This window comes from Drosophila albomicans, chromosome 2R (assembly GCF_009650485.2).
Source record: "Drosophila albomicans strain 15112-1751.03 chromosome 2R, ASM965048v2, whole genome shotgun sequence".
In the NCBI taxonomy this organism is placed as follows: domain Eukaryota; kingdom Metazoa; phylum Arthropoda; class Insecta; order Diptera; family Drosophilidae; genus Drosophila; species Drosophila albomicans.
Window position 1 is genome coordinate 25,299,732 of NC_047631.2, and position 23,220 is coordinate 25,322,951.

Consider the following 23,220-nt stretch of genomic DNA (forward strand, 5'->3'; position numbering starts at 1 on the left):
CTATCTGTGTGCTGTTTGTAATAATAAATAGTAGTTGCTGTTGAGCGTTCAAGCGCTGCGGACGCGCTGTTTGTCGGTTGTGTACGCTGCGAGAAAAGCTCTTTTTTTGTTGTTCGTCAAGTTTGAGTCTAGCGTGAGTGTAAGTGTAAATATGTATGTGTGTGCGTGTGTGTTTGTGCGCTATTGTTGTAGCCACTATACATAATACATGTGTGTACATATAAACTATGCGATGTTGTTTGTAAGTTTGCAGGCAAATAAATCTTATTAAAATCTTATATGGGAACTCTCGATTTCGTTTCACCTTCTCCCCACCTCCCCTACCAGACAACAAGTGAAAGAAAACAAACCACCGCAGAAACCACAGCAGTGTAGAGCATGCTCAACTCGTTGCTTGTTGCCATCGGACTAGAAACAACAACAACACAAACAAAAGCTAATACCATTTGTTATTATGACAACTGTCTAGTCGAAAAAGCTGATAAAATGTGTATATGATAATCAAACAGGTGTTTAAAAGTCTAATTGCGAAATTAAGAAATCAACAAATAACTTAAAGATACACTTAAAGTTCCGTGTAGTTGAATGCCAAGACTTCAGAATACATTGAAAAGCTTAAAAGTGCGGCAAAAACAAAGCCATTATGCGTATGTACAATGTGTACAATGTGTGTGTGAGCGAGTGAGAGAGTGTGTGCTATATGTGTGTGTGTGTGTGTGTGTGTGTGTATGTTCTTACTCGTAAGTAAAAATACGAAGGCAACGACACAATTTGTGTAAATAGACGAGGAATTGTGGGCAAGTAATCATACTTTTTAAATTGGCTGCTGCTTCTAAAAATGTGGCCTGCATTGTGTGGATGCATAGTGAAGTTGCCGTCCAGCTGTTTAGATGAATGTGGGGGCGGGGGAGGCAAACAAATATCGTGCATACAAAACACGTTTCTGACAAACAACAACAACAACAACAAACATACCAAAACATAATGCCAGTCCCAGGCCGATGATTATTTCATTTCTTTTTGCCTCTTATGCCATTGTCATTTTGCTCGGTTCTTTGTTAACGCTCATCACGCGCTCTGAACTGAAGGTTAAGCCATAAGCTGCGGCACTCGGCAGCAACCAACTATCGTCAAAACTCCACCCTTAGCTCAAGCGCTCCGTGTGTATCCCGGACAGAAGCATTCCCGAGTGGCAAAAGCCGCAAGCGTCATCAACCACTTGCTGCCTGTCTTATTATGGCATTTTACAACACATACCGGGATTCCTTTTTTTTTCCTGCTGCCGCTCTCTAACTCTCTTTACATTCGGGTAGGCCACTTGGGGGTGGCAAAAGGAGAGGAGGAGGGAGGAAGCCTTAGTGAGTACAAGAAAATTGCCGAGTCGAGGGAATTAATCAACGCAAATTAATGCAAAGTCCATTTAACTTTATCGTAGCATTAAACTAATTCAAACATCAGCTGACTAAATCCAACGACTTCATTATAAATTCCGTCTGCTTCAGGCTTCGTTTGTTGTTTTAGCTGGCCATGGCCCGGCAAAGTTCTGGTTCTGTTCCCCATGGCAGCAGCAACAAAGAAAAAGATAAATAACATAAATAATGCGTAAGATCGGATGTTGCGCATATACTATATGCAGACATGTAGAAATCAGCCTATAGATATATATGTAGGTAGATATGTGAATGTTTATATACATAAACACGTCGTTTTTTAACGTAATCTCATTGGTGGCTGGTCCAACTCGTTTGGGGAATTGTTGCTAGGCAACTGCTTATATCAAATAAATTGACAAAAATGAAATGATTTCTAAAGATGCCATTTTGCCTTGCGACTCGATATAATGACTGAGTATATTCCCATCTCCCCAAAAATCAGGTGAGAGATTTACAGTTGAGTGAAAACGGTGATACAAAGTAGACGAATGTATACTCTATAGTGAATTTATATGCCAATTAAAGTGTCGACATTGTCAGTTTTCTTTTGATTCTTTATCTCAGCGCAAATTAAACAATCAACACCCAAAATGCTTTCCATGGTCACTTTGATCGCATGTCGGATCGCTGCTTCATGCTATTTATAATAGATATTCACAACATCATTTCCAGGGCCACATATTATATACACATATGTACATATATCCATATAAAGTAAGTTATAGGGTATTAATTTGGCAACTCTTGGTTGTATATACATATATCCATATAAAGTAAGTTATAGGGTATTAACACATGGATATATATACCATATATATATCCATATAAAGTAAGTTATAGGGTATTAAGTTGGCATGTCATGCCCCTGTCGTGCATCTCAGCTATTTTAGTCGCTTACCCAACAACAACGACGACAATATTTGCATTATTATACATACTTTGTACATTCGAGAATTAAAATATATACAATATTTATATACAATTGCCAAATGAGTTTGACTACAGAAAGTGTTGTCTTTATTTCCCATTTTTCGTACTGTTTTAAATGCATTCGAGTCGAGTTGCCCTTACTTGGCCCATATCGTTGTGAATACGTCGGGAATGCCTTGAGTTTGACCTCTTTCATCAGCTGATTTAATGGAAACGAAGCTGTCAAGTGGCAGATATTGATTTTTGTCTCGATATTTAGTTGCTATAAACGTAGTCTTATCTGCAGAGAAAGCATCAATTGAATGTCAATTTGTTATTGAACATTTTTTCATCGGATGCATAAATTGCAATTCAATTCAATAGAATAAATTTTACAAAATTGCGTGCAAATCTACATATATAAATGTTGTGTATAGTACATGCAATTTAATGCTGTCGTAATTAGAACCAATTCAAGCGTATGAATAAATTTTGCGGCTCTTATGTACAGCTGTTGTATTGTGCTTGTTGTTGTTTGCCTCAGTTACATCAAATTTGTCATGGCGCTTAGATTTTGATGCGATTGGTTGTTCCAGTTTATTGCACAATTCACGCCAATTTTGTTGTGGGCGTTCGTCCAAGTCGGGCAGGTGAACTCGCACTTGTTGGCCACCGTAGCATGCAATGTATCATACATATATATATATAATATATATGTATATAATTTGATGCTCACGTGGCTGCCACATGCGACAATTCAATTACTATGTTGCGGTTGCCTTTTCGTGTCTGTGTCGATTTCTAGCTAACAAATGTGCGCATGTTTAGCAGCTTGTTAGCCAACAATTATGCAAAATAATCTATACATTACCGTGCATACAATCAGTTAACAAAACAAAACGAAAAATATACTATATACAAGTATATATCTGTATATAGTCGGAGGCAGTGCTTCGCTTTTATAATATTTACTTTAGTGTCTGCGAGTGCAGTTGCCCAGTGGCCTTATTACGCAGTATTTTGTGTGATAAAAAAATGAAGACAGCAGTAGTAACAGCAACAAGCGAATGCAACGATAAAGTCACAGTCGAAGATCGGCTGCAGTCCAAAGTCCACATGGCGCATGAGTAACGTAAATGCTAAGTGCCAATGCACGTATACGCCCCGTTGCCAACACTAAATGAATGGGCTTGTCAGTGGACAGCATCTCACTCCCGCTATTGCTTCACAAGCGTACTATATCTCATATCTTTTTTGTTTTAATTGTTTGCTATAATTCATATTCAAAGGTCGTTGACCTCATCAAGGTAGACAGAGAGAGAGAGAGAGAGAGAGAGACAAAAAGTCAGTCATTGACGCTTCAGCGGATGCTGATCGAAACAATACATTGCGAGATTTCTCTTTTTTCTTTTGTTTTTCTTTTTTTTATTTGCTATTTGTAGCAACCCTTTCGTTCAGCTTGTTGCACAACTCAATTGGAAATTCTAATGGACTGTGCCTTTGGATATTTATGCAAGACTTTGTACACACCTCACAAATACATATTTTATCAGTAAAAAATTGGTTGCTATCAACCAGGAAATGCATTCGCTAGAATTTGTTCACAGTTCAAAAAAGTTCACAGCCCTCAAAGTTAGATTAGGCGTGAATAGTGTAAATGAGTGAGAATGCGAGTGTGTGTGTGTTTTCTTTTTAATGTAAGCGACAAGTGTTTTCTTTTGTGCTGCTTATCAATAAGAATTCATTGAATCGTGCACCATATCCAGTAAGTTAATGGCATCTAAGGGGAATTTTATTGTCGTCAAGTGGATTAGAGACTGAAAGTAGCTTATCAGATACCGACATTAGGTAGAGTTAAATATGGAAAAAAGTGTTAGAATGTGCTTGACTTTGAGATACCCGCTACCCATTTTTAATGAAAGCAAGAAAGTGCGGTATTTTAAAATATACCAAATTAATATACCACAAAAACACTAAATATATACGATATCCAAAATTTGGTACATTAAAAATACCATAGAATTCAAAATATTTCAAAATAATATACCTAAAAATTACCAAAAATATACTATATCCGATATTTGGTATATTAAAATAGTATTACTTCAAAATTATACCATATAGTGCAATTATTACATGATTGATCAAGAATATATATACTTTATAGGGTCGGAGTTGCCTCCTTCTGCCCATTACAACATACATTTCCTTCCGCCACAAAGTTATAATACTCTTCTACCCTATGCGTACCGGGTATAATGATTCCACTACACAAAATATGTTGTTGGGTGAATCAAACTGATTGCTTATTTATATAGAATTGTATATTTATGTAGCACTATCACTCAAGTTTCAATTTCAATACAGTTCGATATACACTGCGTTTTATTTATTGATAAACAAATAAATGTAAAACGAGTGGATGATAATCTAAAAAAGTTTTGCAGCTGCCAGCAGTTAATTAATGAAAGAAGAGTAATAGTAATCTGCAGCTGATAATGGGAGATTTGTGTGTGCTCTTTTAATCTCGCAGTGCTCAATTAAATAAACAAATGCCCAAAGGCGGTTCTTTCAATTAGACAGAGGCGAAAGATTTTAAAAGCGCGACACGATAGCGCGATAAGAGCCGATGAAACCATTAATGTGTTATCAAACTCTTTCAATGGGTGCACAAAGACAAGCAAAAGAATAACAAGTGTGCAACGCCCACAGTTCACAGCTGACAGCTGACTGCAATTGACGTTGTTGACGCACTGCAACAAGGCACTCGACGTGTGTTTATGTGTGTGTGTGAGTGTGTGTAGTTGGCACAATTGAATGAGTGTTGCGACGGCAATTGAATCGTGCAAATAAGTACGAGTACTCTGCATAAGTGTGTTGTCTGTTGTTCTGTGTGTTCTGTCGTTGTTTGTCGATAGAGCCACTCAACCACTCAACCACTCCAGCCACTCGACCACTCAACCTCAGCTCCAACCACTGAGCCACAATCGCATCAATGCGTGTTGTTGTTGTTGTTTGCTGTAACCGCAACTGAGCCTCGTGCCAGGCATAGTCTTACTTTTCATTCGTAAGTCGAGCTCTCTCAGGTCTCTCAGCTTTATCACTCGAGGCAATCAGCTATGGATACTGGAATCTGACATTTCATCTGCTTTTATAAAACGCCTTTGGCATGCGAATGGAATCTGGCAAAAGGTGGCTTGGTAGCTTGGTGGTGCAACATGCGCTTATTGTTGTGGCTCATTTCGTTCGCTGACTATAAATAGCCACTAGCAGTTGCTGCACAAAACCAAAGCTGCCATTGTGTGTGGCATGCAACAAGCTGTGTGTGGCCTTTTCGTGTCGCAACATGAAACGACCCTCAACTTGAACCATGTTTTTGTTTTTCTTGTTTTTTTTTTTTTTGCGGTTTACTCGCCAACGTAACTATTGTTCTGACGTCGCTCATTTGGTTATCTAAGAGGATTTTAGCAAAAAGAAATCATAAATATACATGATTGACGTACGTATGCGTAATATGTGTGTATACGTAATTTGATGGGATAAAAGCAGCAACAGCAGCATTCCAATTGAAATCGATAGTAGACAGGCAATACATGTCAACTAGAACAATTGCTTTGACTCAGTTTGAGCTCTCTGTTCATAATCGTCAGTAACATCGAAAAGTAACGAGATATTATTTCTGTTTATAAGTGTAAACAATCAACTGGTTGGCGCACACGACGTATGCGTGATTACATACGGCATTCATTTATTTAGGTTGCCCCAATGGCACTTTCATCCAAGCGATAAACAAATTTATATCAAAACAAAAGACGACACTGCATTAACCATAAATATAGTCGCGGCATTGACATTGGCAAAATAATTGAGAGCTGTTTGTGGTGTTCAAGAGCGCGAGAACTAAGAGAATAAATTCAGATTTTTTCATTGTCTTGCAGTTAGCACAACATTTCGTGGCCAGCAACATGTTGAATCTGTGCTAATTGGCAGCCAGCCAGCTTCAGTCTCAGTCTCAGCAGAAACCTTTTTGTGTTATCTTAAAGCAAACAGAGAGAGAGAAGTGGAACAAGCGGAAGGCAAAACGCAATGCTTACACGAGCCGATAATTGCAACCAGCCGAGTGACAATAGCGACAGTGACAGTAACAAGACAGGGCTTAAGCACAAAGAAGCCAACGGGAAAGGCAAAGGCAAAGAGGGCCTATTGCTGCAATCAATCGATGAACATTACGTCTGCGACATTGCAATGATGAGCATTGCCGAAGGGGTTAATCAAATGGCAAACAAAGCCATTGATCAGCCACCAACAACAGCAACGACAGAAACAATGCTGATGAATCAGAATGAAGACGAACTGGAATTGGATCGCCAGGAAGAGGAGCAGGCCATCAGCGAGCTGGTGCGCTCATCCAGCGCCAACGCCTTGATAGAACCGTAAGCTAAACTCTAGATAATAGCCAATGATTGATTACAACTCACATTCGTTTTAGGGGCAGCAACAACAGCGGCAGCATGCGTGTTGTATTCGGCATTCTTGTACGTTTAGTGCTGCCACTGGCCAACGGTGTGGCACGAGGCATCAAGGGCATCCGGGATGTGCGTGTGTTGCGTGTGCTTCAGAATTTGGCCTCCAGTCGCCAGGCCTTGACCAATTTAGTTGCTTTCGCCGCAAATACCATATCGTTGAATCTATCCTCGGTGCAGGGTAAGTTTTGAAGTGATGATAAAGAGTGAGAAGTGCAACAGTTGCTACCATTTTGGTGGATGCATCATTTCCGTCCTTATCCTCTCATCGTCGTTCCTCATCATCATCATCATCATCATTATTGTAATTCACCTCGCACACAGCTTTCTATATAAAATGCTCATATGCCGCTCAAATGCAAATTCAAATCTTTCCATTGACAGTTTCCAATCGTCTGGGGCCTTTGCTCAATTTGCTGAAATTGCGCAAATCCCAAGATGGCTTGGAAAGTCTGCCCGACCAACCAAGCACACCGACCACACCCATAACGCTCACAATGCCCACAACGCCAAGCACACCGTTGCAGGGTCCGCCCATCTACAGCAGCATCGGCAGCACCTCATCAGCCAACTCCAACTCCAGTTGCGTCACTCTCAACATCCTTGCCGAACCGCCAGCGGGCACACCGATCCGAGCGGACATTATCCTTATACATGGACTGCACGGTTCGTTGGTCAACACCTGGAAACAGGGACTCTGGCAGAATGAACGACATCCCGTCGAATTTGATCGTCCACCTCGTCCGCCAGTGCGTCCACCCAAGCGTCCGCGTCATTCACGCAGTGCTGCAATTCATCCGGCGCCGCGTGAGAAACGCGCCAAGTTCACGTCCTGCAAGCGCACTGTGGAGAAGGACTTGGCGGAGGCGGGCGCAGCCTGGCAGGAAGCGCAACTTCAACCCTCTTTGGACGCGCAGCAATACAACTTTAGTGCTTCCGAAACTTCCGAGGCTTCCGATGACAATGCCGAAGAGTAAGTAGAGAACTGCAAGAATTTAAAATCTTATTCACTCCTTTATTAATCTCTCGACAGCTTTGCTTATGTTTGCGGCGAGCCAGAGGACATACAGATCTGTGAGGGCATCGAATACAGTTTTCCCACATTCCGTCTGCGCATGCACGACAGCAATCGACAGCTGCAAGCTGAGCTCGAGTCCATGCTGCAGACTGAAGGCAATGAAGGATCGAATACAGAGACATCAGCTGCTTCGACGCCACGTAAGCAAAAGAAACCATCGCCAAATGATCCCAACTACTCCAAGTGTTGGCCTGGCGATTGGTTACCACTCGATTGCCCTGGAGTGCGTGTGATTGCCGTCAACTACACAACGGATCAGTATCTCTGGCGTCCGCTGTGGAAGAGCAAAGAGCCACGCTCGAGTCTCATTCAACGCTCACGTGAAATGGCCGAGTTGTTGATACAACAACGTGTTGGCCACGGTCATCCCATCATCTATGTGGGCCACTCGAAAGGCGGACTGTTCATCAAACAGCTGATTGTCGATGCCTGGGAGTGCGGGAGGCCAGCGATGCGTCCACTTTGGCGTTCGGCACGCGGCTGTTTCTTCTACTCGGTGCCGCATCGCGGTTCCCACTTGGCTTCCATCAAGGCGCCGCTGCTGTCGCGCTCCGTGGAGCTGCTGGAGATAGAAAAGAGTAAGACTAAATTACTATCTATACCCGCTACCCGTAGGAAAGAAGGATATAAGCATATTATAATGTTATGCCTCCAAAAGGCATCTCCTATGCTATAAAGTATATATACTTTATGTAGCCATGTGCATCTGTCTGTCAGTCCGTTTGAACATCTACATATGTAGATCACAGAGATTATTAGAGATAGAGATATCATCAAGAAGGATACAAGCATATTATAACGTTATGCCTCTAGGAGAAGGAGAGGGAAGCATCTCCTATCCTAAAAAGTATATATACTTGATGTAGCCATGTCCGTCTGTCAGTCCGTATGAACATATACATTGATCTCAGAGATTATTAGAGATAGAGGTATAATTTTTTTCGACATCACTTGTTATATTTGAGGGCTTTAGTTGTATTAGCTGACAATCTGGTATATTTTGCCCTCTTATGGTATGTTTTGCATATAGTACTATATCAATATACCAAAAATATCCTTTGGTTATTTGTAGTATTGTTGTGGTATATAAATTTGGTATATTTTAAAATAATATTTGTAGTATTGTTATAGTATATTAATTTTGTATATTTTAAAATAATACCGCATTGTTTAGCTTTTATTCCCAATGGTTAGCGGGTATTTCACAGTCGAGCACACTCGACTGTAGCTTTCCGACTTGTTTTGTTACAGAAATATTAAATACATTATTCTCTTATAGACAACAAGTATTTGCTTGATTTGCATCGTCGTTTTGCGGCGCTGTATCACTTGGGTCACCTGAAGATCGAAGTGTTTAGTTTTGTGGAAACGGCGCTGACTTTGATGTCAGTGCTTTATCTGCGCATTGTGGGCGTGGATTCGGCAGGTAAGTAATCAAATGAATTTCTATGAATTTCTTAAGCTAATTTCACAACTCTTTTGCAGATCCGGGTTTCGGTGAGGTGTGCGGCATTCGGTTGGATCATCGGGAGATCTGCAAGCCGCGCAGTCGAGATTGCATACTATACAAGGAGTTGGTGAAAATGATCAAGAAGGTGTGCTGAGCGCGCTGTGTGTGTGTGTGCCACGTCAATTACTGGACCTCATTAAATACGGAATCGATATGTGAATAAGCTTGCAACTTCAAGTTGCACCCATAGTTATGCGTACCTAAATATTGATATATATTTCTATTTTCAAATTTGTTCATCACTTTTTTTGTGTATCTTTTGTTGTTATGGTGCATAGCATAAAGAGAGATGTTTAAAGAAAGAGTTCATAACAAATTACAATTGATATATGTATATTCAAGTTTGTTCATTTTAAGCTACACACTCATACACTCAAGAAGATGCGTTTAAGCATGCCATTTTAGCACGTAAACTACAAATTACACTTAGATATTGATACGATATACAAAAACATATTAATAATAATGATTTTTTTCTTGCGATTTTCAATTGTGATGATTTGTTCAGTTAATTGTGATGTACAAGTTATACACAGTATATATAGATATAGATAATACTTACACTTGAACACCGCTGTTAAATGTTACCAACGAATGCAAAAAACAAAACAAAAAAAACTAGCTGGGAAATTTACAAGATATTACAAGTTATTATACAATTGCCCATTTGATATTTTATACCAACCTGTAAAGTACTGAAAGTTACTAAAGATTAATGATTACACATAATACAAAATAAACAAATAAGCAAAATCAATGTAAATACATACAATTATATATATATAGTATAACCATTAATTTTGTGAGAAAAATGAATCCACGTTTGACGTTTGACCATATTTTATAAATAAAAACAAAATGCAGATTTTTGTCATCATAACTTAGTTTTAATATGTTTCTGTTTTCCTCTATCCATTCTTTATCGCTTTTCCCAATAGTTAAGGTTGCTTTTCACCCAACATTTTTCATTCAATAGATTACATTTTATTAGACTCTGTAGCCGCGCTAATTGCTGGTTTTTTATGCCAAATTATTTGCACCGAAAACTTTAACACGAACCTACAAATACATTTAGTATGTGTATGTATATGCATCTATGTGTGTGTGTGTGAGTATCTATTAATGTATATATATATATATATGCCATCTTAGTTACTACATACAATAATAATACATAATAATAATATTTCGGATTTTTTTCCACTTGCATATATAAATTACATAAAAAATACATTCGCCTTTTTTTTGTTGTCTCAATTGTTTTCTTGTTTCAATCCGTTCAGCTTCCAAGCAATTCTTAAATGGGGGAAATCAACTAAATATATAGGTTTATATTTTTCTTTTGTTTAATATTTAGTTACATACATAGTTGCCACTCTACTAATGAGGTATACAGAATGAGGACTTAAAACACAAAACTAAAATTACATAAGTTAAAACAAATGTTTACGTTTAGGATCAAATGTTTAGCTTCACCCAAAAAAGATACATAGTTAAGAACATAATTTGCTTACAATTTTAGTGGACTCTTAGTTATTGATTGGTTTTCTTCTCTCTTCTCTCTTTTTCGTATCGTTTCGTTTCTTTTTGTTTTTTGCCAAAAACCTATGCAAAAGTCGCATTAAGCATTATCCATGCCATCAAATAATTAATTTTATTTTTTATTGTTTTCGCGCTTAAATAATTTAAACATTTATCACATCCACTTACACAGCGATCACAATCGCAGTTCATTTCTTCATATTCATCATTATCATCATCTTCGTCTTCTCATTTTCAAACATTTATTATTTCTTATGTCTAATTTCTTTTTTAAATAAATTTTTAATTATACGTATAATTTTTTCTTCGTTTCGTTTTTCTTTTTGTTTGCCTTAAATTTGTAACGCTTAAATTGGTTTTTCTTTTGTTTTTCTTCATCTTTCATTTTAGGAATTTCGAGTTCATTTGCGGAATATTTTTTTCATTTTGTTGCTTGAATTAAATGCAAAGTTTATGCGACCATCAAAAGTTTTTTGTTTGGTTTTTTTTTTTTGCTTCTCTATACATTGTATACATTAAGTTTGAGTTTTTCGTTCTTCTATTCGCTTTTTTGTTGTTAATTTTTTATATATATTTTTAATCTGGAACACCATGAAAGTTTTGTATGACCTAAAACTATATTCTATCAGTTGGTTTTTGAAATGCAGTTGAAATGGAAAAATTGTGACTTATTTTAATATGAACACAAATCAGATTGGTAGATAAAAATGTTAGCTGGATTACGATCTGTGTGTGCCCTGATTTCCTTGATTTCAAAGAGTTCTATTAGAATTATTTTAGATGTTTTTAAAAAATTGAATTTAATTTCTTCAAGTTCAGAGCGAACATGAATTTGGTAAGAATTTGCAAGAATTATTTTCGAGTATGATCTGTTATAATATCATTTTAAAAAGAGCACACACAAACTTTTCAGCCAGTGGAATATATATATTATATATTAATTTATGTGTGTGTGTGTGTGTGTGTATTTTACGTCTTTGTGTATTATATTTCTCTTTGTTGCTTATGTGGAAAGGTACTATTGTTTGTAATATTTTGTTTCTGTTGTTGTTCTTAGCTTTGTTTTGGTTGGTTTTCAAGGTATAGGCTTATATATTTGTTATTGCACTTAGGTCTAAATACGTATACATTTAAAGTTCTTAAACGGATTCAAATTTCAAACATTTTTCATTTCGTTCCATTCTACTTGCATCAATTCAAAATTGTATCTAAACTTCATATACATCCATTCTATGTTATATTCTATGGAAAATGGAATGTGAATAATTGTGTGTGAACGTGTGAATGTGACTGTGTGTGTATTGGATGAGTGTGTGTGTGTGTATCTTTTATAACAATTCTCTAAACTCATTTCATAGCTGAGCCCAATTTTCAATGCTTTCGAAAAATAATAATCTGCGGTTGACTACGGTTTTGTTTGCTGAGAATGTATAAAATTTATGTATGTATGTGTGTGTGTTAGGGTGTGGGTGTAGCTACAGTAGTTGTTGTTGTTTTTGTTGTTGTGGTAGTTTGTACAAACAAGGTACAGTCGGTAATAGGGATAGACTCGTAAAATACGGCTGCGGTACATTCTAGGCATGAAAACAAAAACAATCTGTTTACAAAAACAAAAGGGAATGCCAAGTGCGTATATGTAAGTGTGTGAGTATGTGTGTGTGTTGTATGGTTGTGTGTGGTGTTGGAGCTTGAAAATAAGCGCTTCAACGAAATGCAAAATGAATATAATCAGGTACATTTGATATATCGGTATAAAAAAATATAAAACAAACAAAATGCAGCAATTAATATAAACGGAAATTAAATATGTTTGCTTAAATATGTATATAAATATATGTGTATGTATATTGTATGTTTGTATATGGATATGAACACTTGTGACTATTGTATGTGTGTGAGAGAGTGTATGGTGTATATTGGTGTATGTGAGCTGGGCTATTGCATTTGTGTTTTCTTTTTTTTTGTAGTTTTCTGTTGTTTTTTGTTTTTGGCTATAAGTATAGACTATTTGCGGCAGTTTGATTAATGTGTGGAAAGTTGTTAAACATACAAATCATAAATGGTAATTAGCCTCCATTAAACGAAAGAAAAACAAACAAAAAAATATATATAAATGTATATAAAGTAAAACTAAAGCGAATGTCGTATAAAAAATGTCAAATGCTTAAAACTTAAGTTTAATCATATAATATATAGATATATATATATATATGTATATGTAATATATATGTATGTGTATAAATATGCTGCCTATTCTCGTAGTTCGTACTTCATTCGATTGAAGTGCAATGCATTTATAAAATGCATTCTAAAACCACAATCAATCAAACTATCAAATCTATCAATCAATCAATCAATTGTGTTTTGGAATGTTTCAAGCTGCGAATGTGTGTGTACGTGTACGTGTATGTGTGTGTGTGTGTGTGTATAGTGTATAGTGTGTAATAGTAGCTTCTCAGAGAATACTTTTGCTTGGCGAGGCGACGACAACAATGGCTGCAGCAACCGCCGCCACTCAGCCATTGGGATCGACTTGAGCACGACGCTGCAACGCCGATGGCGCTGCTGGCCAACTTTGTTTGGCCATTGCTCTCGTCGCCTTAACATTGTTAACGGACTGTGGCCCGTTGGCAGGAACTATGGATGCATTTGGATGCTGCTTCTGCTGCTGATGATGCTGCTGCTGCTGACGATCCTTGAGCTGCACAGCAATTGGCTTTTGCTGACTGTTGCTGCTGCTGCCGCTGTTGTTATTGTTGCTGTTGTAATGGTTATTCCTAGTGAGTTCGGCGGGCAACTTGAAACCATTCGTTATGCTAACACACGCATACTCATGCTCCGACGTTGGCGTCAAAGTGGCCGCCGATTCCTCCTCGGCCAGCAAACAAATGCCATCGTTGGAGTTCGAGTGTCGTGTGAAATTTGTATGAAATTGCTTTTTGCTGCTGCTGCCACCGCCATTGCCACCACTGCTGCTGCTGGCGCTGCTGCTGCTCAGGCTGCCACTGCGACGCGCTGCCGACACATTGCCACCCAGTCCGGGCATTGTGGAGACCAAAGGCAGCGAATTTGGTGGCATGGCCAACTCCAGGCTGCCATCGCCGCCGCCGTTCATTGAGGAACTGTTGTGTTGCTTGTGATTGGCGTGATTGGAGTTGCTGCCGCTGCCATTGCTGGCGCAGCTGTTGCCCGCCTGCAAAGCGACAGCATTGGGCGGCGTATGACGATAGGGTATATAGAAGGCTTTCGCCTCCTCTTTGCGCTCCGGCGAATTCGCACACAGCGGCAACTGCGACAGATTATGCACGCCCGCAATGCTGAGCTCCAGCTCCTGTTCGCCGCGTCGCACAATCGGTCCATTGCTGTGGCCATTGGGTAACGTCGCAGCAGCCGCCGAACTCGTTTGATACTCGAGCGTGTGCTCGGGCAGCAATTCGATGTGATAACGCGAACGTGGTATCAGCGTTTGCATCTCGTGGCAATCCTGCTGCAAGGTGCTGCCACTCAACCCACCAGCGCTGTCGCCTGGCATGCCAGAGGCGCTGCTTAGATTACCAAAGGTGATGTCTGTGGGCGTGGTCAGATGGATGGGACCTTGAGCGCGTGCCTTAAACCGACGCCGCTGAAAGATGATGAAGAGCGCAAAGCCAAACACACAGACAGTGGACAACAGCGAGCCAATGGCAATGCCGCTGTAGACTTCATGATTCGAGTTGTGTCGATCTTCCGTCGTAACGCGATGATTCATCAGATCAAAGTAGAGCGGTGCGCCAACTCCCGTTTCGCCTACAACGCGCACCGTGACGTGCATTTTATCCGACTCCGAAACATTGGGAAACTGCAAAGGCAAAAGTTGGTTTAATACAGAGTTCACTTAAAGTAAAATGTTTGATTTACTTTATAGGAGCAAGTGCGACATTCATAGACCACAGCTTCGTGTGTAACATTGCCCAACGTCCACTCGATGCTGTAGTGATGCACACGACCATTGGGATGCACAGGCGGCTCCCAAAGCAGCTTCAGTCCATTGTCCTTGACCACACGCGAGTTGCTGATGGTGCCAGGAGCTAAACAGTCAAGAAAATATATTAGTTATAGTAATGAAAAGTACTGAAAGTTCAGCTTACGATCTGGCAGCGTTTTGACATCCATTTCGCCGTAAAAAATCTGCGGCTTGCAGTTGTAAAAGTGAAAATTGTAGCTCTCATTGGCGCTCAAGCCGCTGACCAACAGCATCGAGTTGACAATGGTGCGCTCCTTGCACTTGGGCTCCTGTTTCTTCAGCGGCAACTGTATGTGCAAATGACACTCATAGACACAAGTATCATTCAGACTATCAAGAAATTGAAAAGCCAACATACGCGACTCGACAGTAATCAAGCGAAAAGACATATTCGACTGATCCGAGGTGCCATTTTCAATCTGTATGGAAGAGAATTGATAGCAGGACTTTAGTTTATGCCCATAACTGTGGTAATCCATCCATTGTGTGTGTGTGCTGACAATTGCCACTACAGTACAGTCTACTCACAATCTTCCACTGTACGTAGCGAAAGTCCTGCGCGAGGAACTCATTCTCGCTGGTAATGATGAGAACACGCATTTTGATGCGACTAAAATGCTGCAACAGCACACCCGTTACACTGGCATCCACCACCAAACTGAAGATGTCCTCCTCCATCTCCAGAGTGACATCGTCGACCTCGTTGTCCAGCACTTCGTATTCAGCATTGCGCATAACTGTGGCAGCCGCCGACTGATTGAGTGGACGTATAATGGTTAGATGCCTTCGCACCTCGTCCGCTTTCTCCTCCACTGGTGTCACAGTGCCATGCAGCGGTCCGTCCAGCAGCTGGGCGGGATGTGGATGCGTGTGATTGACAGAGAACTGTAGTATGAAGTACTTTTTGTTATCCAACTCGGCCTGTGACCACTTCACAAAAGTGTCGTTGCCCAAATGCACCAGACGCAGCAACACTAAGAGAATGAAGATGACAGATTAGCAAAAGGCGAACTAAAAGCATAAATCTCTGCAACTTACAGCCTTGGGTGCAGCAGACAACAGCTGGACTACGCAGCGAACTGAGTATCATCTGTTGGGGCACAATGGTGCCCGAGCGCACCTCCGAGGTGGGCGTGAGAAAGCGTGTGATCAGCGCAAAGGGACGATAGACAGGCAGCCCGGTGGAGATCACCACGAACGAGGTGTGATTGAGTTTCATGGGCGCAAATGAGCTCCATTGATGCGGATTACTGCGAACAATGTGCACCACGAACATGGCCTGCAAGAGTAGAAGGAAAATGAATGAAAGTCGCGCACACGGTGCGTATGTGTGATAAATGTACTACCTCCATGGTTCGACTGTCAAAAGTCACGTTAATGGTGTGAAAACTGTGCGGATAACAGCGTATGTTCTGCAAGGGATTCGGATTCTCCGGCTGTCGCTTGAAACGCACCTCTCCGGTAACCGAATCCTCGCCGGCCACATTACGCGCAAAGCACTGATAAATGCCCTCCTCCTCGGGATCGAACGAGTGGATGTGCAGCTCATTGCCGCTAATGTAGCGTGTGTAGGAACTATTGAGCAGCGCTCCATTGTGATACCAGCTGAGCGTGGGCGTCGGATTGCCCACAGCACTGCAGGTCAACGTTGTCGACAGGCTAATGTAGCCCACCTCCACCGGCAATGTGCTGACTATACGCGGCGGACTCGTCACAATCACCCGAAACGTTTGTCTGTCCGTCGGCGTCGTGCAGATGTAAAAGCCCTCGTGGCGTTCCATCCTCACATCGCTCACCTCGAGTGCGACGCTGTTGTTGCGCAACTGGGTGAGTGTGTTATTTGGATGCTGGAGCCACCAGTCGATGGGCACATAATCGGCAACGGCGCGACACTGGAGCATCAATGTGCCACCCGTGGGCACATAGAGTGTGGCATTCTGAAAGGCAGGCAGCAGTCGCGTCTCGCTGCCAGCTACCATTAGACTGCCATCAGCATTTGGTTCGACGCGCACCAACCACACGAACTGTCGATGATTTCGACTGGCATATCGGTTCTGGGCAACGCATCTGCAAAACGGAAATACGGGGAATAACATTGGAATAGCTTGTATTTCATAAACATTTCGCACACATTAATTGGCATAACAATTATGCCAGGCACTCGGCCGCTCAATGCGTGGTGTTAATTAATGCAAACACACGGCGAGTGAGAGAGAAGAAGGGTTGATGCATTGCTGGCCAAGGTGTTGATATGCTACATCACTCTATGTACCTACCTGCGGGCCATTATAAATTACCTAGCAGAGAGGGGGAAAACTATTCACAAGTCGTGGCTATTTGAAGTCTTAAGTTCCTCAATAATTAAACTAGATGTGAGACTGAGATAACTGACCAGGGGGGGCTAACCAAGAGTAAACAATTGAAAATCTAATTGGAAAATTAAGCAAAATACTAGATGTAAATTTTAGATACACGATACAGCTATTTCTTTATGGAAATTGAGGCAAAATTGAGGTGTTGGGAATACATTACAAATTTAAATGCAAAATTCTATTCAACTGATTTTTAGATAGCTGTAAAAGTTATACTGTATTTTCTTAAAGCAAGAGTTGAACTTGAGCCAGCTTTAAATTGAATAAACATAAAATGCAATTCACACATTTCTCATTTTTAGAAAACTCAAATATTTAGAAATTAAATGTTATGCAATATGCTTTTAGCAGATGAGTAAACTTCAGACAAACATATGCAGTTTCGTCAGAGAAAAAGCTAATGCAACATCAGGAAGTGTTTTTTAAGTGTGGACATTAGAAAACTTTTCATATAAAATAAATGTAAATAAAATAAAAACTAGTAAAAATATATATTTTAAAGTCATTTAAATGCCAGTAAATAGTTCTAGGTTTCCATTTAATTTAAATAATGTAACTATTATTTGCAAAAACGAAGCCTAAATGAAAAGTGTACTAAATAACAATAGATGCTCTTTGCCAACAAAGGCAACGGCAGAAGAAGTCTGAAGCTTTTCGATGAAGCAAAACTTTTCCTTTAAATGGAATTAAACTTATATTTAATTTGATAAAAATGGGAAAAGTTTACTTTGTAGTTGTGTGCCTGTGCGACTTACTTGTATTTGCCAGCCTGTTCCGGACGCAATTGTCGCAGCACAAGAGTGCCATTGGATAAGATGATGGCGCTGCAAAGGTGCAAAGAGAGAGAACATGTTAAACAAAAGATTAAATACGTTGCTCAGTGCCAAGCGTTATTGAATCCACCAAGTTGACAGGCGGCATTCGTTTTGAATTTGGTATTGGTTTTCTTTTTCGGGGGGCAAATTGCAACCGCAGCACGCAACTCGATGGTAACAACACTGATCTTTACTCGCCTGCTGTCATTCGCCAGGGATTCGTTGCCAAAGTACCAGCTGAAGCGAGCAGCTGGCACACTGAAAAATGGACAGTTTAACACAAGGGGCAGATGCTCAATGGCGCTGATGTTGCTGCTCTGCTGTGGACCACCAATTAAACGTTTGAGTACTGCAAGCAAAAGAGTGTGTTAATAGTGTAAAGTCAGAGGACAAGCAACCAGAAATAGAACTCACCAGGATACTCGACGGTGATGCTTTCGGATATGACTTTCGTGTAATCGGCCTCAATTTGGCAATGATAAACGCCGCTTGCTCGCTCGGTGGGCGGCAAACGTAACGTGCCATTCGCAAAAATGAAGAACTCATTTTTGCGTATTGACAAGTGCTCGATGGCCTCATCGTTCCGATACCAGCTGCAGTAGACGGAAGCTCCTTCTGCAAAAGAAAAATTCGATTGATTGAATCATTTTACAAACAAGTCAGAAAACTACAGTCGAGTGTGCTAACCATTTTAAATAAAAGCGGTATTATTCTTAAAATATACGAATTTAATATACTGGAAAAATACTATAAAAATTACTGCTTAATAAATTTGATACAAAATATACTTTTACTTTCGAAATATACAATTTTTTATATATACTGGAGGTCAAAATCATAATACAAATTGAATACTATGAAAAAATACTAAAATTAAGGCCATATTTGGTATATCTATTACTTTCAAAATATACAATTTTGTACATATACTGGAGGCACAAAGTTATAATAAGAATTGAATATACTAAAAATACTGAAATATAATGAAGGCTATATTTGGTATATCAATATACTAATACTTTCAAAATATGCTATTTTTATATATACTTGAGGCTTAAAGTTATAATAAGACTTTAATGTATTGAACAAATTTAATATTAAAGCATACTGAAGGCTATATTTGGTATATCAATATACTATAACTTTCAAAATATACTTCCTTTTACATTTACTGGACACACAAAGTTATAACACCCTATTGCCCTCTTAGTAGCGGGTATAACAATTCAAATAAAACGAGTCAATTGTAGATTCAATTTGTGTGTGGACTCACCTTGATAGTAATCATAGTTGGTAATCACGGGAGTGCAGTTGAGAAAACTGATTGAGTGTGGATTGGTGATGGTCAGTCTTGTATAGTTGTGCTTCAAAATCTGTAGATATGGCTTCTGTAGTGTTGAGTTTTTCGGTTGTGTGGCGGCAGCAACTGCAAGAAAGATAGAAATCAAATTGTTGTAAATAAGCTATAAACTATATTCGATTTAAGACAGTTTAAATATGTGTAGCTCAAAACACTTGTCAATCAAACTTTATTCAATTCCATAGCGAACAATCAGCTTCAAGTTTCATTCTCGAGCATTTTGTAGAAAAATTGCACTCTCTACTTGACAGCAAGTGTTCTTCACAATTTTGTGATTTTCGCAGAAAAATTGGATTTGGTGAAGCGCGAGGAAACTTTTTTTCTTCTCTTTTCTTTTCTTTTTTTTTGTTTTGTTTGTATTGCAAAGATATTTGAACTGTGGACGTAAAATTGTATAGACTTTTCGCTCTATTTCTCCCGAAGTTATGGAAGTTCAATTGCACATAAAGATCTGATTCATAATCTAGTACGCTTTGCTGTCAGCAAATACAAACAGCAACAATAAAATAACAAACAAACCGTTTGTTTATACTCGCACGAAATCGATTAACTGTTGTAAATTTGAAGCTTTTCCATTTGCTTTGTTTTAAGGGTTTTTCTTTTTCGCACGTTTACAAGTGGAAGCGAAAATGCCAAGCAAGAAAACGCCGTGCTGGGCTAAGGTTTTGATTATGTCAACGGCACTGTTGCTGTCTGTTGCCCTGGCTGCGATTATGTGGTACGTGCTGCGGCTATCGTCCAGATAATGCCCCTGGAGTGTTAATTAATTACTTGGCTATTGCTGACGTTGCCACTGATTCTTGCCCGTTGCTCGTTGCTGTTACCTTTTTTGCAATTCATTTGGGGGGCGGCGCATTAATTCAAGTCAAGTGCGAACGGCGGCGGCGGCCATTGCGTATACTTAATATTGAATGATAACAACAACGTATTCCAAGTATTCTCTTTCTTTTGCTTTTGTGCACAATTTGCATACAACTTTGTATCATCGAAATATCTATTAGTTGCAATAAGTGCTTGGCTGTCTGTCTGTCCGGCTGTCTGCTGCTATGTTCTCAGGCATTCTTGGAAATTTCTAGTGGCAGCTTGAGTAGTTGAGAAGTGAAAAATGGGCAGCAAGCAAAGCGTTTCGCTGTTCACCAAATAACAAATAGCCAAACATTAGTCAAATGCGTTGAAATTTATGCTAAAAATGCAATCAACTAACGTTACGCTCCAGCTATGGCCACCCAAGTCGGCACTCGGCAGTCGTCAGTCCAACAGAGTGCCAAGTGCCGGGTGCACTCACTTGTGGCAAGGTCTGTTAGCTCGTTAGCCAATTGCAACTGAGTCCCAACGACAATGAGTCTGCTGAGTCTCCTCGCTCTCACTCTCTGCCTCGTTTACTACTCGGTTGAGTTCTAAGGAAACTGTGAATTTGTTCAGTTTTTGATAAATGAACTGAAATAAATAAGATAATTGCTGAAACGCAACTGTGCGCTGGAAATAAAAGGTTTCAGCTTTGGCTTTGGCTGTGCGGTTGTGGCTTTGGCTTTAGCTTTGGCGTTGGCTTTGGCTCAAGTTGATCAGAAAGCCAGAAAGGAAGAATGTAATGTAACGAAATGACGAGACGGCAGAATCGTGTTGCATGTTTGTACGCAATGTGTTGCAATTTTTATTGCTGTAATTACACGCACATGCACACATGCCGCAATTTGACGCATGAAAATGCCTTTGACTTGCGACTCGCAAAATAACGCAAATGTCATGTCAGCAGCAGCAACATCAGTAGCAACATCAGCGCTAAATGCGCCACATTTACTGTGTGTCTGTGTGTGTGTGGCACGGTTCGCATGTGCAACCAAAAACGTAATTGTTATGGCATAATTGTTTCAATGGCAGGGCGTTTAATTGCGCTTTAGAAACAAATCTCACCCTCCTCCCCTTTCAATACCGTTGCTGCGAGTCCAGTTTGCCAGTCAAAGTTCAGCGATTTGTTTTGCTGTTTTTTTTTTACACTTTTGCAGTTGGCAATTTGCTATTTCGGTTTCTGCTTCTGTTGCAGCCATTTGCGGACACACCTTTCGGTGGGCCATTTATCATTTAGCTGAGAGGGCAGTGTCAACAGCACTGCTGAGATCCATTAGCAGCAACCACAGTTGAAAATGGCCTTGTGAATATTGAATTTTAATTGCGACAAAAAGTGTGAAATGAGGTTTTGCTTTAAGGCAATTATTATACCACTTTGATAATAAATTAATGCATTGATGCCTGCTATCGGCAGCTATAATTCTTTGGCTTCAACAAGTTCGACAAAGATCTCGAGAGATGATTGAACTGCTTAGACATTCCGCTGGCGCAACTTTCTATTCAACAACGTCAGCAGTCAGCAGTCGATGGCCCTACCGTTATGTGCAATCTCTTCCAATATAATTTCAGCTCATTTATTCTATAATCTCTGCTCCGCATCAGAGGCAAAGTCAAAGGCAGAGACTGAGACTGGGAGAGACTGAGAGCAAAGCCAAAGCAATGCAAAACTCTTTGCAACTACTCACTGGGGAAGAATGTTTCCCAGAATCGTGCTTGAATGCTGTTTGACAACAAGCACACACTCACACACACACACACACTTCGACACTGTATAGGCAGTTACTAAGTTGTAGCAAGTTGCAAGTCAATGCTGTGGTCTATTGCTTGGGGTTGGGGGGAAACTTGCACACAAATTTGCATAGTTGAACGCACGTCGCACGGGCAGCCAGCGCATTCCACATGCAGCAACTGTTGCTGCCGCTGCCTTTGCTGTTGCTGCTGCTGCTGTGGCAGTCGATGATGAATGCAACTGCAACTGCAATTGCTGCAACAGCGGCAACGTCGGCACATAAATTGCCAACTTGCTGCGCAGCGGCGATGCGCTTATCAAACGGCAACATCTTGTGCATAGATAAGCCAAGCCAGACCCCAATGGCAATGGGCTTTCAATGAGGCAACATTTGCTGCCGCAAGTTGCCAGTTGCCAGTTGCCTTCCACCATGCCACCTTTAATGGAATTTCACAAATTCAAATTGCCTGGCATCCTTTTTAAATGCAGCCAACCAACTGCCGCAGCCGAGCGCACCAGATTCAGTTACTCATTCAGGTCCAGCTCGCCTGAGCCTCTTGTGCACATCGCAAGGAAGAGGAGAAGGAGATATGGAGAAAGAGCTGTGCCAGGGCCACAGCTGTTGGCACACTTTTGCGGGCAACATTTTATGCAAAATGCAGCGCGCATGAGAGATAATTTATCGCCTAATGACGTGCTGTTCTAAGGTTGCCCCGGCCTTGTTATAAAATGCAGTAATAAAATGTTTGTTGGCACACAGCAATAGCAAAAGCAACAACAAAAAATTACAAGAAGAATGCAAAAATAAAAATAAAATTAAAATGAAATTTTCAAATGGTGCGGAGCATGCATGAGTTGTGCCTATAGCAACAACAGCAACAACAACAACCAGCTACTGTTACTATACAACTATGCAGCACTTGCAGCTGAGCTGCTGTTTTGTCCCCCACTTTGCCTACGCTTGGCAGCTTCTCTCCTTGGACGCTTTTGCTGGAGCATTCTTTGGACGCTGCGTCTGTCGCTTTGGGGGCGCTCAACGAGAATTTATGAATGTGCAAATGTATACGACAATTTCGCGCATAAATGTAAGCTACTGCCTG

General features: G+C 40.2%; 2 protein-coding genes across 8 annotated transcripts in view; one reads left to right on the forward strand and one right to left on the reverse strand.

The window, feature by feature from the left end:
* Positions 1–36: 36 nt before the first annotated feature.
* LOC117574721 (uncharacterized) lies at positions 37–10,333 on the forward strand. 5 transcript variants are annotated; one of them, XM_034258644.2, is made up of 7 exons: positions 37–139; positions 6,281–6,775; positions 6,832–7,046; positions 7,190–7,838; positions 7,899–8,521; positions 9,223–9,369; positions 9,429–10,333. In XM_034258644.2, exons 2-7 carry the CDS (start codon positions 6,429–6,431, stop codon positions 9,545–9,547), a joined length of 2,100 nt encoding a protein of 699 aa, XP_034114535.1. In that variant the 5' UTR covers positions 37–139; positions 6,281–6,428; the 3' UTR covers positions 9,548–10,333. The 5 variants fall into 5 exon arrangements, with proteins under 5 accessions (XP_034114535.1, XP_034114538.1, XP_034114537.1 ...); XM_034258647.2 differs by having other exon boundaries at positions 7,250–7,838; XM_034258646.2 differs by having other exon boundaries at positions 49–133.
* Positions 10,334–13,201: 2,868 nt separating this feature from the next.
* LOC117573571 (uncharacterized) overlaps positions 13,202–23,220 on the reverse strand; it is a 58,893-nt gene continuing 48,874 nt past the window's right edge. For all 3 annotated transcript variants that reach the window (XM_034256860.2, XM_034256858.2, XM_034256859.2), the window contains exons 3-12: positions 19,459–19,611; positions 18,600–18,800; positions 18,384–18,534; positions 18,126–18,194; positions 16,345–17,065; positions 16,037–16,277; positions 15,527–15,972; positions 15,123–15,417; positions 14,893–15,062; positions 13,202–14,833 (exon numbers count right to left, since the gene is read on the reverse strand). In XM_034256860.2, coding sequence (XP_034112751.1) covers positions 13,511–14,833; positions 14,893–15,062; positions 15,123–15,417; positions 15,527–15,972; positions 16,037–16,277; positions 16,345–17,065; positions 18,126–18,194; positions 18,384–18,534; positions 18,600–18,800; positions 19,459–19,611 — 3,770 coding nt within the window. In that variant the 3' untranslated portion in view covers positions 13,202–13,510. The remainder of the gene's footprint in view (positions 14,834–14,892; positions 15,063–15,122; positions 15,418–15,526; positions 15,973–16,036; positions 16,278–16,344; positions 17,066–18,125; positions 18,195–18,383; positions 18,535–18,599; positions 18,801–19,458; positions 19,612–23,220) is intronic.